The 12,163-nt window shown below is 38.6% G+C and overlaps 1 protein-coding gene across 16 annotated transcripts in view; it reads right to left on the bottom strand.

Moving 5' to 3' along the window:
* The window catches only part of ZMYM2 (zinc finger MYM-type containing 2), a 93,719-nt gene that overhangs the window by 59,415 nt on the left and 22,141 nt on the right, over positions 1-12,163 (bottom strand). For 13 of the 16 annotated variants that reach the window (XM_072975939.1, XM_072975937.1, XM_072975934.1 and 10 more), the window contains 4 exons: positions 11,276-12,123; positions 7,329-7,614; positions 5,805-5,970; positions 4,742-4,954 (listed from right to left, as the gene is read on the bottom strand). In XM_072975939.1, the coding sequence (XP_072832040.1) occupies positions 4,742-4,954; positions 5,805-5,970; positions 7,329-7,614; positions 11,276-12,113 (1,503 nt within the window). In that variant the 5' untranslated portion in view covers positions 12,114-12,123. The remainder of the gene's footprint in view (positions 1-4,741; positions 4,955-5,804; positions 5,971-7,328; positions 7,615-11,275; positions 12,124-12,163) is intronic. The other 3 variants (XM_072975947.1, XM_072975949.1, XM_072975950.1) reach the window with 1 other exon arrangement.

The following is a 12,163-nucleotide window of genomic DNA, read 5'->3' as shown; positions in this document are numbered from 1 at the left end:
AACATTTGGTGACAAACAATGTAATAACTAGATAAGGAATTAAAATATAGACCCTTACATGGGACTCACCTCTAAGCAGACCTTGAAAGAAATCACTTATTTCTCTTACGTGACAGTGTATTCTAAGATCCCATTAAAGCCTGCTAATAATACTTAGAAAGAAATCTCACAGCATTCTAAATTAATTTAGAGATTTTGCAGTTTTCTTCATATGCAAATGGGTTGTGTTGGAACCTCTTTTTAAAGCATATTTAACAAACTTCTGTCTTTACTCCTTGCAGAAAGCATCGTCCTTTCCATGAAAGTCAAAATACTAGGCAAGAAAACGGGAACTACTGAAAGACCCGTGGTGAGCACTGGATAGTCTCCACTGCCAGGGTCCAGGTTACTAACTACCTGTATCAGCACATGCCAGAAACTGCCTGGGCTGTGGGGACAAAGATGACAGCCAAGGTGAAATGCTAGAGACAAAAGGTCAAAGGGCAGGGGAGGGCGGGGACAAGAAAAGGTCACTGTAGGAACTGCTGTTCCGGGGAAAAAATGACACTCACTAGAGCATGTGTGCAGGGTGTCCAACGTGTCCGACTCTGTCCCTTCATCGGTAACAGTGCATGCACAGATTCCCACATAGTTACTTAAAATTATGAACATACATTATGAGAATTGTGAAGTTATAAAACTGAGACAGTTTTTTAAAAAGAATCATGAAAAGCACTATCTTGCAACCGGCCTGTAAAATCACTCTGGCATCAGTGGAGGCTGTGCGGGGGCCAGAAGGTGCTCCTGCTCCTCCGGGCAGGACCAGCCCAGGCCTGGGGCAGCCAGACTCCCACGCTTACCCCCCAACCCGACCCCCCGGTGTCAAGAGAGGCTACGCACAGAGCTGGGTCAAGGAAAGCCAGCTTCAGCAGGGTAAGTCAGACCCAGGCAGAACGCCCCAAGGGTCCAGGCTTCCCTGAAAAGGAAACATCGCCTGTCTCACCAAAACCCAGGAAGACAACTCAGATGCAAAGACACTAGAATTATCTGGCGAAGACTTGTAAAGCAGCCATGACAAAAATGCTTCCACCAGGAATAAAAACACAACAATGAAAAAACAGAAATTCTCATCAAAGAAACAGAAGATCCAAACAAAAATCCTAGGACTGAAAACAACTAGTAACAAAAATTAAAAAAAAAAAAGACGATTTCAAAAGAACACAGGAACCAAGTGAAAGTGCTTCCAACTGACAAACCTGGAAAAACTTGAGCAACAAAACAAACCGTGTGGAATTATAACCCAAAATACAAAATAAATACCCACGAGTCCATACAGGCATTAATAAACGACTGAATCAGTTAAGAAATGTCAGGGGGAGGGTATAGCTCAAGTGGTAGAGCACATGCTTAGCATGCACGAAGTCCTGGGTTCAATCCCTGATACCGTCTCTAAAAAATAAGTTATTAAGTAGACCTAGTCACCTCTACCTTGCTCCCCCCCAAAAAATGTCAGACAGGGGCAAATTTCTTGTCCAGATTTCTCGTGCAGTTGGAATAATTCCAACTGTCTACATACTGCACCCTAAAGGAGAGTGACTTCCTTCTTTCCAAAGAGTAAACCTGGAAATGGGTTGAGGAGGGGATAGGAGTTAACTTTCCAGAAGGGAGTCCTGACTATCACCACTTCAGCAAGGTGATCAGTGTAAACTCCAACAATTTCAAGTCCTGTTGTGAGAGGCACCCTTGTCATGTGATAAAAACAATAAAAATGCAAAAGGCCAACACCTGTGATCTCCCTCATAAACCCAGAGCCCAGACTGTCCAGTGCTGAAAGCAGAGGAGCCTCTCACAATACACCTGGCTCCTAAAAACTGTTAAGCTCATCAAAAATAAGAAAAGTCTGGAAAACGCCACAGCCAAGAGAAGCCTAAGGTGACGTGACTGCTGAATATGACATAGTATCCTGGATGGGACACTGGAGCAGAAAATAGACATCACATAAAAATAAAGAAATAGAGAAAATACGATGAACAACTATATGGAAACAAACTGGACAACCTAGATGAAATGGACAAGTTTCTGGAAACACACAGTCCACCAAGACTGAACCAACAAGAAACAGACCACTTGAACAGACTGATCACCAGAAATGAAATAAGAGTATCAGCAATAAAAAATGTCCCTGCAAACAAAAGTCCAGGACCAGATGGCTTCACTGGGGAATTCTACCAAACATACAAAGAGCCCATACTGATCCTTCTCAAACTCTTCTGAAAGACTGAAGAGGAGGGAGTACTCCCAAACTCATTCTATGAAGCCACCATCACCCTGATACCAAAACAAGAGAAAAACACCACCAAAAAAGAAAGCTATAGGCCAGTATCACTGATGAACAAAGATGCAAAAATCCTCAACAAATATTAGCAAACAGAATCCAACAACACATAAAAAAGATCATACACCATGATCAAGTTGGATTCATCCCAGTAACACAAAGATGGTTCAATATACGCAAATCTGTCAACATAATACACCAACCACATCAAGAGAAAGGATAAAAATCACATCATCTCAACAGATGCAGAAAAAGCATTTGATAAAATTCAGCACCCATTTATGATAAAAACTCACCAAAGTGGGTACAGAGGGAACACATCTCAATATAATAAAAGCTATTTATGACAAACCCACAGCCAGCATAATACTCAACAGTGAAAAGCTGAAAGCATTCTCACTAAAATCTGGAACAAGACAAGGATGCCCAAACTCACCACTTCTATTCAAAATAATATTGGAAGTCCTAGCCACAGTAATCAGACAAGAGAAAGAAATTAAAGGGATCCAAATTGGAAGAGAAGAGGTAAAACTGTCGTCATATGCGGATGACATGATACTATATACAGAAAACCCTAAAAGCTCCACACAAAAACTACGAGAGCTGATAAAAGAATTCAGCAAGGCAGCAGGATACAAGATTAACGTACAGAAATCAGTGGCATTTCTTTACACTAACAATGAAATATTAGAAAAGGAAAGTAAAGAAACAATGTCTTTTAAAATTGTATCCAAAACAAACAAAAAAAAAATCAGAAGTAAATCTGACCAAAGAGGTGAAAGACTCGTACACAGAGAACTATATACAAAACACTGATTAAGGAAATTAACTTAAAGAAATGGAAAGACATCCCATGCTCTTGGATTGGAAGAATCAGTATCGTTAAAATGGCTATACTGCCCAAGGCAATTTACAGATTTAATGCAATCTGTCAAATTACCCATGACATTTTCCACAGAAATAGAATAAAGAATCCTAAAATGTACATGGAATCACAAAAGACCCAGAATTGCCAAAGCAATACTGAAGAAAAAGAGCAAAGCTGGAGGCATAACCCTCCTAAACTTCAGATAATACTACAGAGCTACACTAATCAAAACAGCATGGTATTGGCACAAGAACAGACATAGACCTGAACATGAAACTGGGAACAGAGGCACAGGGCCACACCACTATATGTACTATTTCCACCACACAAATACAGTAATATAAGTAACCTTAAGAGCACAGATAATACTAAAATGTAATAAAATAATTCGGAAGTGATAAAACTTACCATTTAGCACTCTGAGTATTTTTCCTTTGTTTTCAATATTGTTGCATCACCCTCCTCTCCCCTAAAAAATTCATATGTGGAAGCCCTAACCCCCAGACTATATTTGGAACAGGGCCTTTAGGAATGCAGTTAAGGTTAAATGAAGTCCTACAGGTTAGGTCCTAACCAGATAGGAATGACATTCTTTTAAGAAGAGGAAGAGATACCAGAAAACACATGCACACACTCCTCCACCCCGACCCCCTTTTGAGGACAGAGGAAAGACTGTGAGGACACAGCACAAAGGCAGCTGCCTATAAGCCTGGAAGAGCAGCCTCACCAGAAACCAACCCAGAAAGGCATCTTGATCTTGTAGTTCCAGGTTCCAGAACTGAGACAATAAATTCTTGCTGTCTGAGCCCCTCAGGTATTTTGCTGTAGCAGCCCTAGCAGACTAGTACAAACGTAATTTACCTAGAAGTCTCAATAATTTCATGTTTAACAGTGGGTGTTTTTAATAACCAGCTCACAAAATTCCTGAACATTTAATTCATGCAGCCATAAAAAGAATAAGAGAATGATTCCAAGACACACTGTGAGGTGATGAAGGAACAGTTCAAACAGTCTGCCTTCTGCATAGAAAAAAAAAAAACTAAGAATGAATTATTTCCTTCATTTTTCAGAAAGAACAGAAAACAAAACAGTAAGAATTAAAAATTGGTACATATAAAGGATGAGCAAGAACCAAGAGAAGAAACGGGAGCCAGATTTCTCTGACTCTGAAACCATACACATAAATTCAGAAATAAACTAAATCAGAAAACCTTAAATTGCAAATTAACCTTAAAATGAAATAAGAATCATTCCTAAGCTAAGTGCTATCTAAAAAATCGTATTTATGACCCCTCTGCAGCACCCAAAAAAAGATTCAAAAAAGCAATCATTCTGGTAAGCATTTGCTCTTCTATGTAAAATCACAAGCTGATTTCCAATAAGCTACATATATTTCAGTATGCATTTGCGATAGGTCATCTCTAAGATGTGAAGACAATAATGGAACTGAATGAGATCCAAAGATAAAGCTGGTTAATAAATGCTGTTGGAGTAAAACTATTACAGCAACTTAAAAACACATTCAAAGGAGTGGTTGGTTTGATTAGATCATGAAGTACCTGCTTGTATTCACTGACACAACTTTGACAGCAAAATCTCTTCTGCTGACCATCAATGACCAAGACGTTGTTCCCAGCACCTTTGCTGGGCAAGTACTCCCCACACTGCTCACAGCAATTCATTATCAGACCATTGGCCATCCTGTATCTATTAAAGCAGTGGTCACTGCACAGCTTATGAGTCATATTTTTAAAGCTAACTTCATGGCGTATCTAAAAGAAAAACAAGTAAAATTTTGAAAACATACATATGTATAACTGAATCACTATGCTGTACAGAAATTAACACATTATACACCAGGTATACTTCAATTTAAAAAAATTTTTAAACAAATTAATACATGACATGTAGCTAAGTAACAAGGTGCTCCAACAGAAAGAAAATGCTTGTTTTTCTGTGGAAGGCTTATTTGGGGAAAATGAAAGACAAAGTACATTTCATTATTCTTCGAACTTTTTTTATACACACAAGAAATTACGTATGGTGAGAGTTGGGGGGCAACCACCAGGGTCATCACACAAAATTCTCTAGAGGGATCTAAAAACGATAGGAAACAACCCAGTTTGAGCAGTATTAGTATAAAATTTCTCAAACGGACGGGACAGCTTGAGGCAAATCCAAAAGGAAACATAAAGCACACTGCTCTAGAACGGGGAGGAGAGAGCCAGTATTGCAAATAATTCAAATGAGGTACATATACAGGTTTCTTTTAATTAAATGCAGAACCTGTATCATATTAATGCTGTCAAGTTACCAAAAATACCCCCTCCACGTGTTCTACTTCTTAAGCAAGCCTGCTGTCTTTCTCGAGTAGTCAGCCTATTTAAACACTATGGTTTTGTCTGTGAGTGTTCCCAACCTCAGAGAAAATGTCAATTGATACTATATTCCAATTTTTTTGTGAATCATTCTCCCTATGGGAGAATGGGATTGCAGAATGGGATATTCATAAGACAGACATGCCCTCGCGATGGGAAACACACCAGAGAAACTGTCAGAACTGGTAAAGTTAAAAACATTCCCATTAGTTAGAACTAAGCGACAGAACACAAGAACACAAACCTCTGTTAGTTTACCGCAAATTGTACACCTTGATTTATTCAGAGCTCCTTTAGTGGGGTTCTGCTTGTCTTCATAGAGAGACAAACAAGACGTGCTACAGAATTCCTGGAAGGACTCACTTGAATCCACTTGAGCAACAATGGTTCCTTTCATCGTAGTTATATCTCTGAAAAATACAAGGAACAACTTAAAGCAAAGCTCTACTTTAAAAGAAATCGAATACAAGAGTAATAGCTGTCATTTTTAATTTCCACAGATTGAGTCCTGGGACTCAACCACCATTTTCAGATTCATTAAGTCATTTTTGCTATTTAAAAACTCTTGGCAATAAAATATGAACAAAGACTGAGAAGCAATACTAGCAAATCCCTGCCACTCCTCAGTTATCTTCAAACTCCTTAACAAAGCTTTCAGATACTAGAAACACTTTTTTAAAAGGCTGTTATCATTTGTGGAGTTTAACGTCAAGGCCTAATTTACTGAGATACACGTTTGTAATACCTATTCAATTTCCCTCCCATGGGTAAGTAAAAGCATGAAGTATCTAGATCACAGGAAAATGGCATTCTTCTAAAGAGGGTAAGCAAACTTAAATACATCCCCAAATCCCAAATAACCCCACCTCCCTTTCTATACAGCTCTCAGCTGCAAGCAGAAATGTTCATAAACAACAGCTCTGATGACCTGTGAAGTTTTCCTTTAATACTGAATTTCCAGGTTTTACACTGCAGTATGCAAGTCCACTACTGTAAAGCAATTAAAACCCTGTATAATAAGTGTTCCGATATTTGAATTATAAATCCATCAGAGCACTCAGCCTTTTCCAAAGTTCTAAGATCTAAAAATACTGACAAAAACTTGGGCTCCTCGGAGATGGCACAGAAACCCACCTGTCTGATCTGCACATAACACATCATATTCAACTTATTTTTAACTAGTGAAGTCAGACCTAAAAAATGGCAGAAGAGAGGACCCTGTCTCTCCAAGGCTGTCAAAAAAAAAAAAACTGGTATCTTCTGAGTCTTGAAACAGTGAGTATTCAAATGACTTACTGTTCAAAACAAAAAAATACAGAGAAAAATCCAAAGATTTGCTGATTTTTAGTAGTCTTTACTATGAAGATAGTACAAAATTTGACCTAATTATTATTTATCTTATTATCTTATTTTAATACAGAACTAGTCATATATAAATTGCTGAACAATTTTTTCTAGCTAGAACTAAATTCCTATAATTAATAAATTCAAGTAGTCTAATGCAGATTACAGATAAAATTAATTACAAGGGCCTGGTATCTAAGTCAACCCCAAAGCCTATCCAAACAGTAAGGCTTTCCACCCTAAGCTACCTGGGCTTGACAGAGAACCCTCCAAAACCATTACAAATTTGAGTTTGGCTTTCAGATTCAAAGAACTAGCTTACCAATTTTTAAAACATAGTAATTCACCTCTAAGACAAATTTTCTCAAACTTTATACTACCAATATTCACCTATATGGGAAATTTGTTGAAAGGTAATCCTTACTTTTTACACATAACACAAAGTTTCTTTGGAGCAGGCTTGTGAGAGAAGGAAGAGAGGCAGGTGGTGGAACAGAAGAGGTGAGCTGATCCTTTGCGCTGATAAGCTGTCTGTCCCTTCTGTAAAGGCTTTTTGCAGTTTGCACAAGTGACTTTAACTGGTTTAGTGGGTTGCTGTTGGGCAGAAGGCTGGAAAATCTGTTTAGGAAGCGAGGCCACTGGTGATAAAGAATCCACCCCCGGCTGTTTCTGATTACGGGGAAATGATGCTGACTGGGAGATCCAAGAATCTTAAAAAGAGAACACAAGACAGGGTCATGAAACAGGTACTTGTAGATGCTGACACTGACATCAGAGAACAGGTTTCATTTCCCACTCTGTGCAGTGCAACGGAAAGGTGAAGTCCCAAACTGCGGAGCTACAATGGCCAGTTGCTGTTCCGGCTCTGAACTTACACCCTGCCTAACTCCTCTAGGCAGAAATGGCAACATTAAATGAGATGCTACATGTAACAAACCACAGTGACTGGCACATGGGAGGCATTAAAACACATTAGCCATTAGTTATTAAACAGGAAGAACTTACAGAATATTACTTTAAACAGGGAGCACATAATCAACATAAAAGTGTAACAAAGTCTTGACCAACCAGAACTTTGGACAAACATAATACAGATCTGATAAAGCTGACAAACGATTATATTCAAAACAGCTCTTCCATATACATGTTTAATCCCATAACCTCTAAATATGCAACATTACATCAAAGAAATGAGAGTGCAACACAGAAATGATGGTGTTAAGCCAGCACAGAGTGACCAAGGCCACCCCCTTCCTCTAACACTGCCAGCGGCCTCAGCAGACACTCAGACCCAGGGCCACACCCAGGGCGCAGTCCCCCTCGGTTCTGGTTCGCAGTGGCCTCTTTCAGGGCTGGCGTGAGGTCTCCAGCTCACTGTGCTGGTTACTGTGCCACACACCCCTCCCTACACTACCAACACCACATTTTTTCATTTTGAAACTTTCCAGGCCACCACTGCTAATTTCCACTACTTGGATCTCTTGTAATTCTTTTCCTTTCTAGTTTTTTTAAATTTTGAACTTGCAAACAAAAAAAGCAATCCTCCCATGTGAAAAATAATTGTTTATTCCTTCCACAGGAAGCAGAAATACATCCAGAGTGTGAGGAAGCGTCTTTAACTACCAAAACCTTGAAGAGGGCAATTTCCTAGTTCTGACCCAGTCCATCAACCTAATGGCTTCAAGGGCTACAGACAGTGCAATTCAAGTTTTACCTTATTCCACAAACTTTACACACAGAATAAACAGTGCATTCTGGAACCCTGTCATCCTGCGGTCATCTAGGTAACCAGCTAGTTTATAAGAGGTAAAACTACTCATGGACAGGATGAAAGCAAATCACTGAAACAACTGGCAAGTCCATCTTATAAAGGACCTTTGACCAAAAATTGTATTTGCACACGTTAAGATGAAGAGCTTTCACAACACAAATACTGGCTCATTAGGATTTGCCATTTTGTAGCGCTTCTCATTTGACTATATATTAAAGGAACCTAATTAAACCTAAGGGCATCTATTAGGAAAAACTACGGCTTCTTTTTTAATTCATTTTTAGGTCCTGTATAAATCATATAAATAATACAATGTATTACATACAATACAGAGTAATGTATAAATAATACAACGGCTCCTTTCATCAATACTTCAGCTCTTATATTTCCCCTACCTTCAAATTTTCACCTCCTCCTCCAACACCAAAATACTTCTGGGAATGGAAGGGACCTGATTATTCTGTCCACACACTCTATTTTATACAAGGGACATTAGGGGAGAGTAGGTTAACTTACCCAAGTCACAACTAGTCCGAGAGCCAGTATAAATAGACAAGATTTTATAATTCCCAACTAGAGATAGAAACAGCACACAAACACAAGAGCTAATCCATAAATTTAAGAGCAACACGTGTCTCTTGTCTAGTTTCCCTGGGTAAGACTTCACATGAACAGAAACACAACTCTTGTAATGAATGTGCTTTGACCCAGCAATTCCTCCAGAATTAAATACCCCGAGACACATGCTTAAGAATATTCTTAGGAGTCATTTAAGTAAAACTGGACATCAACTAAGTAGAGAATTAACAAAATCAAACATATACTCTTGATATGGTTAAAAGTTCAAGATCTACTGTTAGATATTTAAAGGAGCAGGAAGAGGGGTGAGTTTGCAAAACTATACCTTTATTATGACCTCAGGTGAGGATTAAATGCACCATTCTCAACAGTAAGATTGAATGCTATTTTTTTTAATTCTCTTATGTTTTTAACACGTTTATAATTGCAAGAAAGACAAAACAGCTATTTTGAAAACTAATTTGGGTATTTTCATGTCTTTTATGTGAGCCAGCAGGTTACAATGAAAGACACTTGAATACACAGCTGAGAGTAATATCAATTGGTAAGAACTTCCTGAAAGGCAGTATAACAACATATTTCCACAACTTAAAAATGCTCATACAAATTCACACATACACGTATAATGGCCTATCAACAAATATATATAAACACATACAAGGGGAAGGGGCCCTGGAAGGAATTTTCCAAACTGAGTAATTAGAAATATTTCATTCAAAATTACTATAAACCAAAACATGTTAAACCAAAAATCTTTGGAGAGGCGGGGGTAGTGATATCCTTCGGCCTACTAACTTCACTTCTCGGAAAATACTCTAAAGAAATAAATTTGAAAAAAAAATGTTTATCATAGACCGACAAAAGTAAAATATGGGAAACAATGTAAAAGCCAAATAAGGCAACGGTACATTCATACCCACTGTGCAGTGATGAAAACTTTTGTGTATAAATAATTTTAATGGTTTGAGAAAAATACAGTGTAATATTAAACGGGGAAGAAAAGGAAGCAAAATTATAAAGAACACATTTTAACCAAGTTAAGAATACAAAGGATCAAAAATCAACTACACTTCAATAAAAAAATAAAATAAAATAAAAAGAAATACAAAGGAAAAAGGCTGAAAGACAACAACTCGAAGCATTAACAGTGGTAATCTACTGTTACTAAGACCACAAGGGATTTTTTTCCCTACTTTTATGAGTATGGATTTTCCAAACATTCTTTAACAATTAGACATTACTCTCATAACCAAAAGAATCATAAGAAAGAAAGAGACTAGCATTTCACAGAATATTCCACACACCTGGTTCCAATCGTGCCTTACTGCCCCCTACACGCCCTAGACTGACCAAGTTGTTGGGCCTGAAGGACGAGAAGGACAGAGAGGGCACAGGAGAGGGTGGGGGGATAGACACATGGCTGGGAGAAAGCCAGAGAGCTAGGGGGGTGTACTTACTTATTTATTTAGTAGCGGGACTGGGGACAGAACTCAGGACCTCGTGCCTGCTAAGCAAATGCTCTACCCCTGAGCTCTAACCTCCCCCAACAGAGTTCGTATAACTTCCCTATTATGTTTTCAAAGAGCAAACGTACCAGCAGAAAAAATGTTCAGTCAAGAAATTTACCAATCTTCAAATATAAAAAAAAAATAAAGTGCTAATAAATAAAAATTAAAATCAGATACGCAGTCAAAATTAAACAATACTATTATCAATAGACTAGCGTAAGGTAAGCACATGACAAAGATGCCAAATTGTTTGATTTTAATGTGGTGAACATAAAGAGCATTTAAAAAATTCCTTTAGACATTAATTTCTTTAATATTCTAATCATCTACAGAGAAATACTATATACATAGTTTTACATCTCTTACTAGTTAAAATTTCACCCTTCAAAGTCAGTAGCATTAACATATCTTACGGGAATAAATTAACCAACGTAGCACCAATTACCCCAATAGGAAAAAGAATCAGCCAGCTTAAACTCCTCTACATGGAGCAGAAGGTCTCTCACTGCTTACCAGGGTTATGATGAGTTGCAGACTCTCCGTTCTGAAATACGTCTCCTGCCACATTCACTCTACCAGGATTAAAAGGTCCTACTGCAGTCTTGGTCTGTGAAGTTAAAGATGGGGTGTATGTTTGTATATTAACACCAAAATTACTTGACTGCAGTCCGTTAGAGACATCTCCCAAGCTGGCATTCTGCAGTGACGTTACATGTGTAATCATTAAGTTCATGTCTCGCCCGTCAGTACTGTCTAATTGGCCGTCATTCACAGCGCTTACACCTGTCTCTAAGGTGGTAACATTAGCAATCTGAATTTCAGAGTCTGGTTCTGTGGTGATACCACTACTACCCATTCCTGCATTTACCTTACTTCTTGAAAAACTGGAAGTGGAGAAATCCACATCATTGGTTCTGTTTTTAGTCTCAGAAGGTCTCCGTTCAATAAAATTGGAGTTTTTCTCTTGCCCTTGGTTTGTTTCCACGTCCTCTTCATCATCAATGACAATTGTCTCACTTACACTTCCCTTCTGAGAAGCCAATTCTTTTGAGGAAGGCAGAACTTTGGAATCATTTCCTTGCAGCTCTTCATTTTTTGATGATGTAAATGTCACGGTTCTCTGATCGGCAGGTGCAGGAGGCGGGGGAGGTTGTACAGGTTCGATAAAAACAACGTCATCATCGTCTTCCACGGATGAGTTCTGGAATTTACTGGATCTAGGAACTAAAGGATTAGGCGGACCGCTAAATGAGTTTCCTGCATTCGTGAGACTGGTTGCCATGGCCGTGCTGCCTAATAAAACAGGAGTCTGATCAGTCAAGTCTAATCCTCCCACTGAACCTGCGTCCATGCCAAAGAACCTGTCAAGGAGAAAGGAGAAAGGTTGCAAATGTCAGTATA

The sequence above is a fragment of the Vicugna pacos genome, chromosome 14 (genome assembly GCF_048564905.1).
Source record: "Vicugna pacos chromosome 14, VicPac4, whole genome shotgun sequence".
Taxonomy (NCBI): domain Eukaryota; kingdom Metazoa; phylum Chordata; class Mammalia; order Artiodactyla; family Camelidae; genus Vicugna; species Vicugna pacos.
This window is presented reverse-complemented; position numbering and strand designations above follow the sequence as displayed.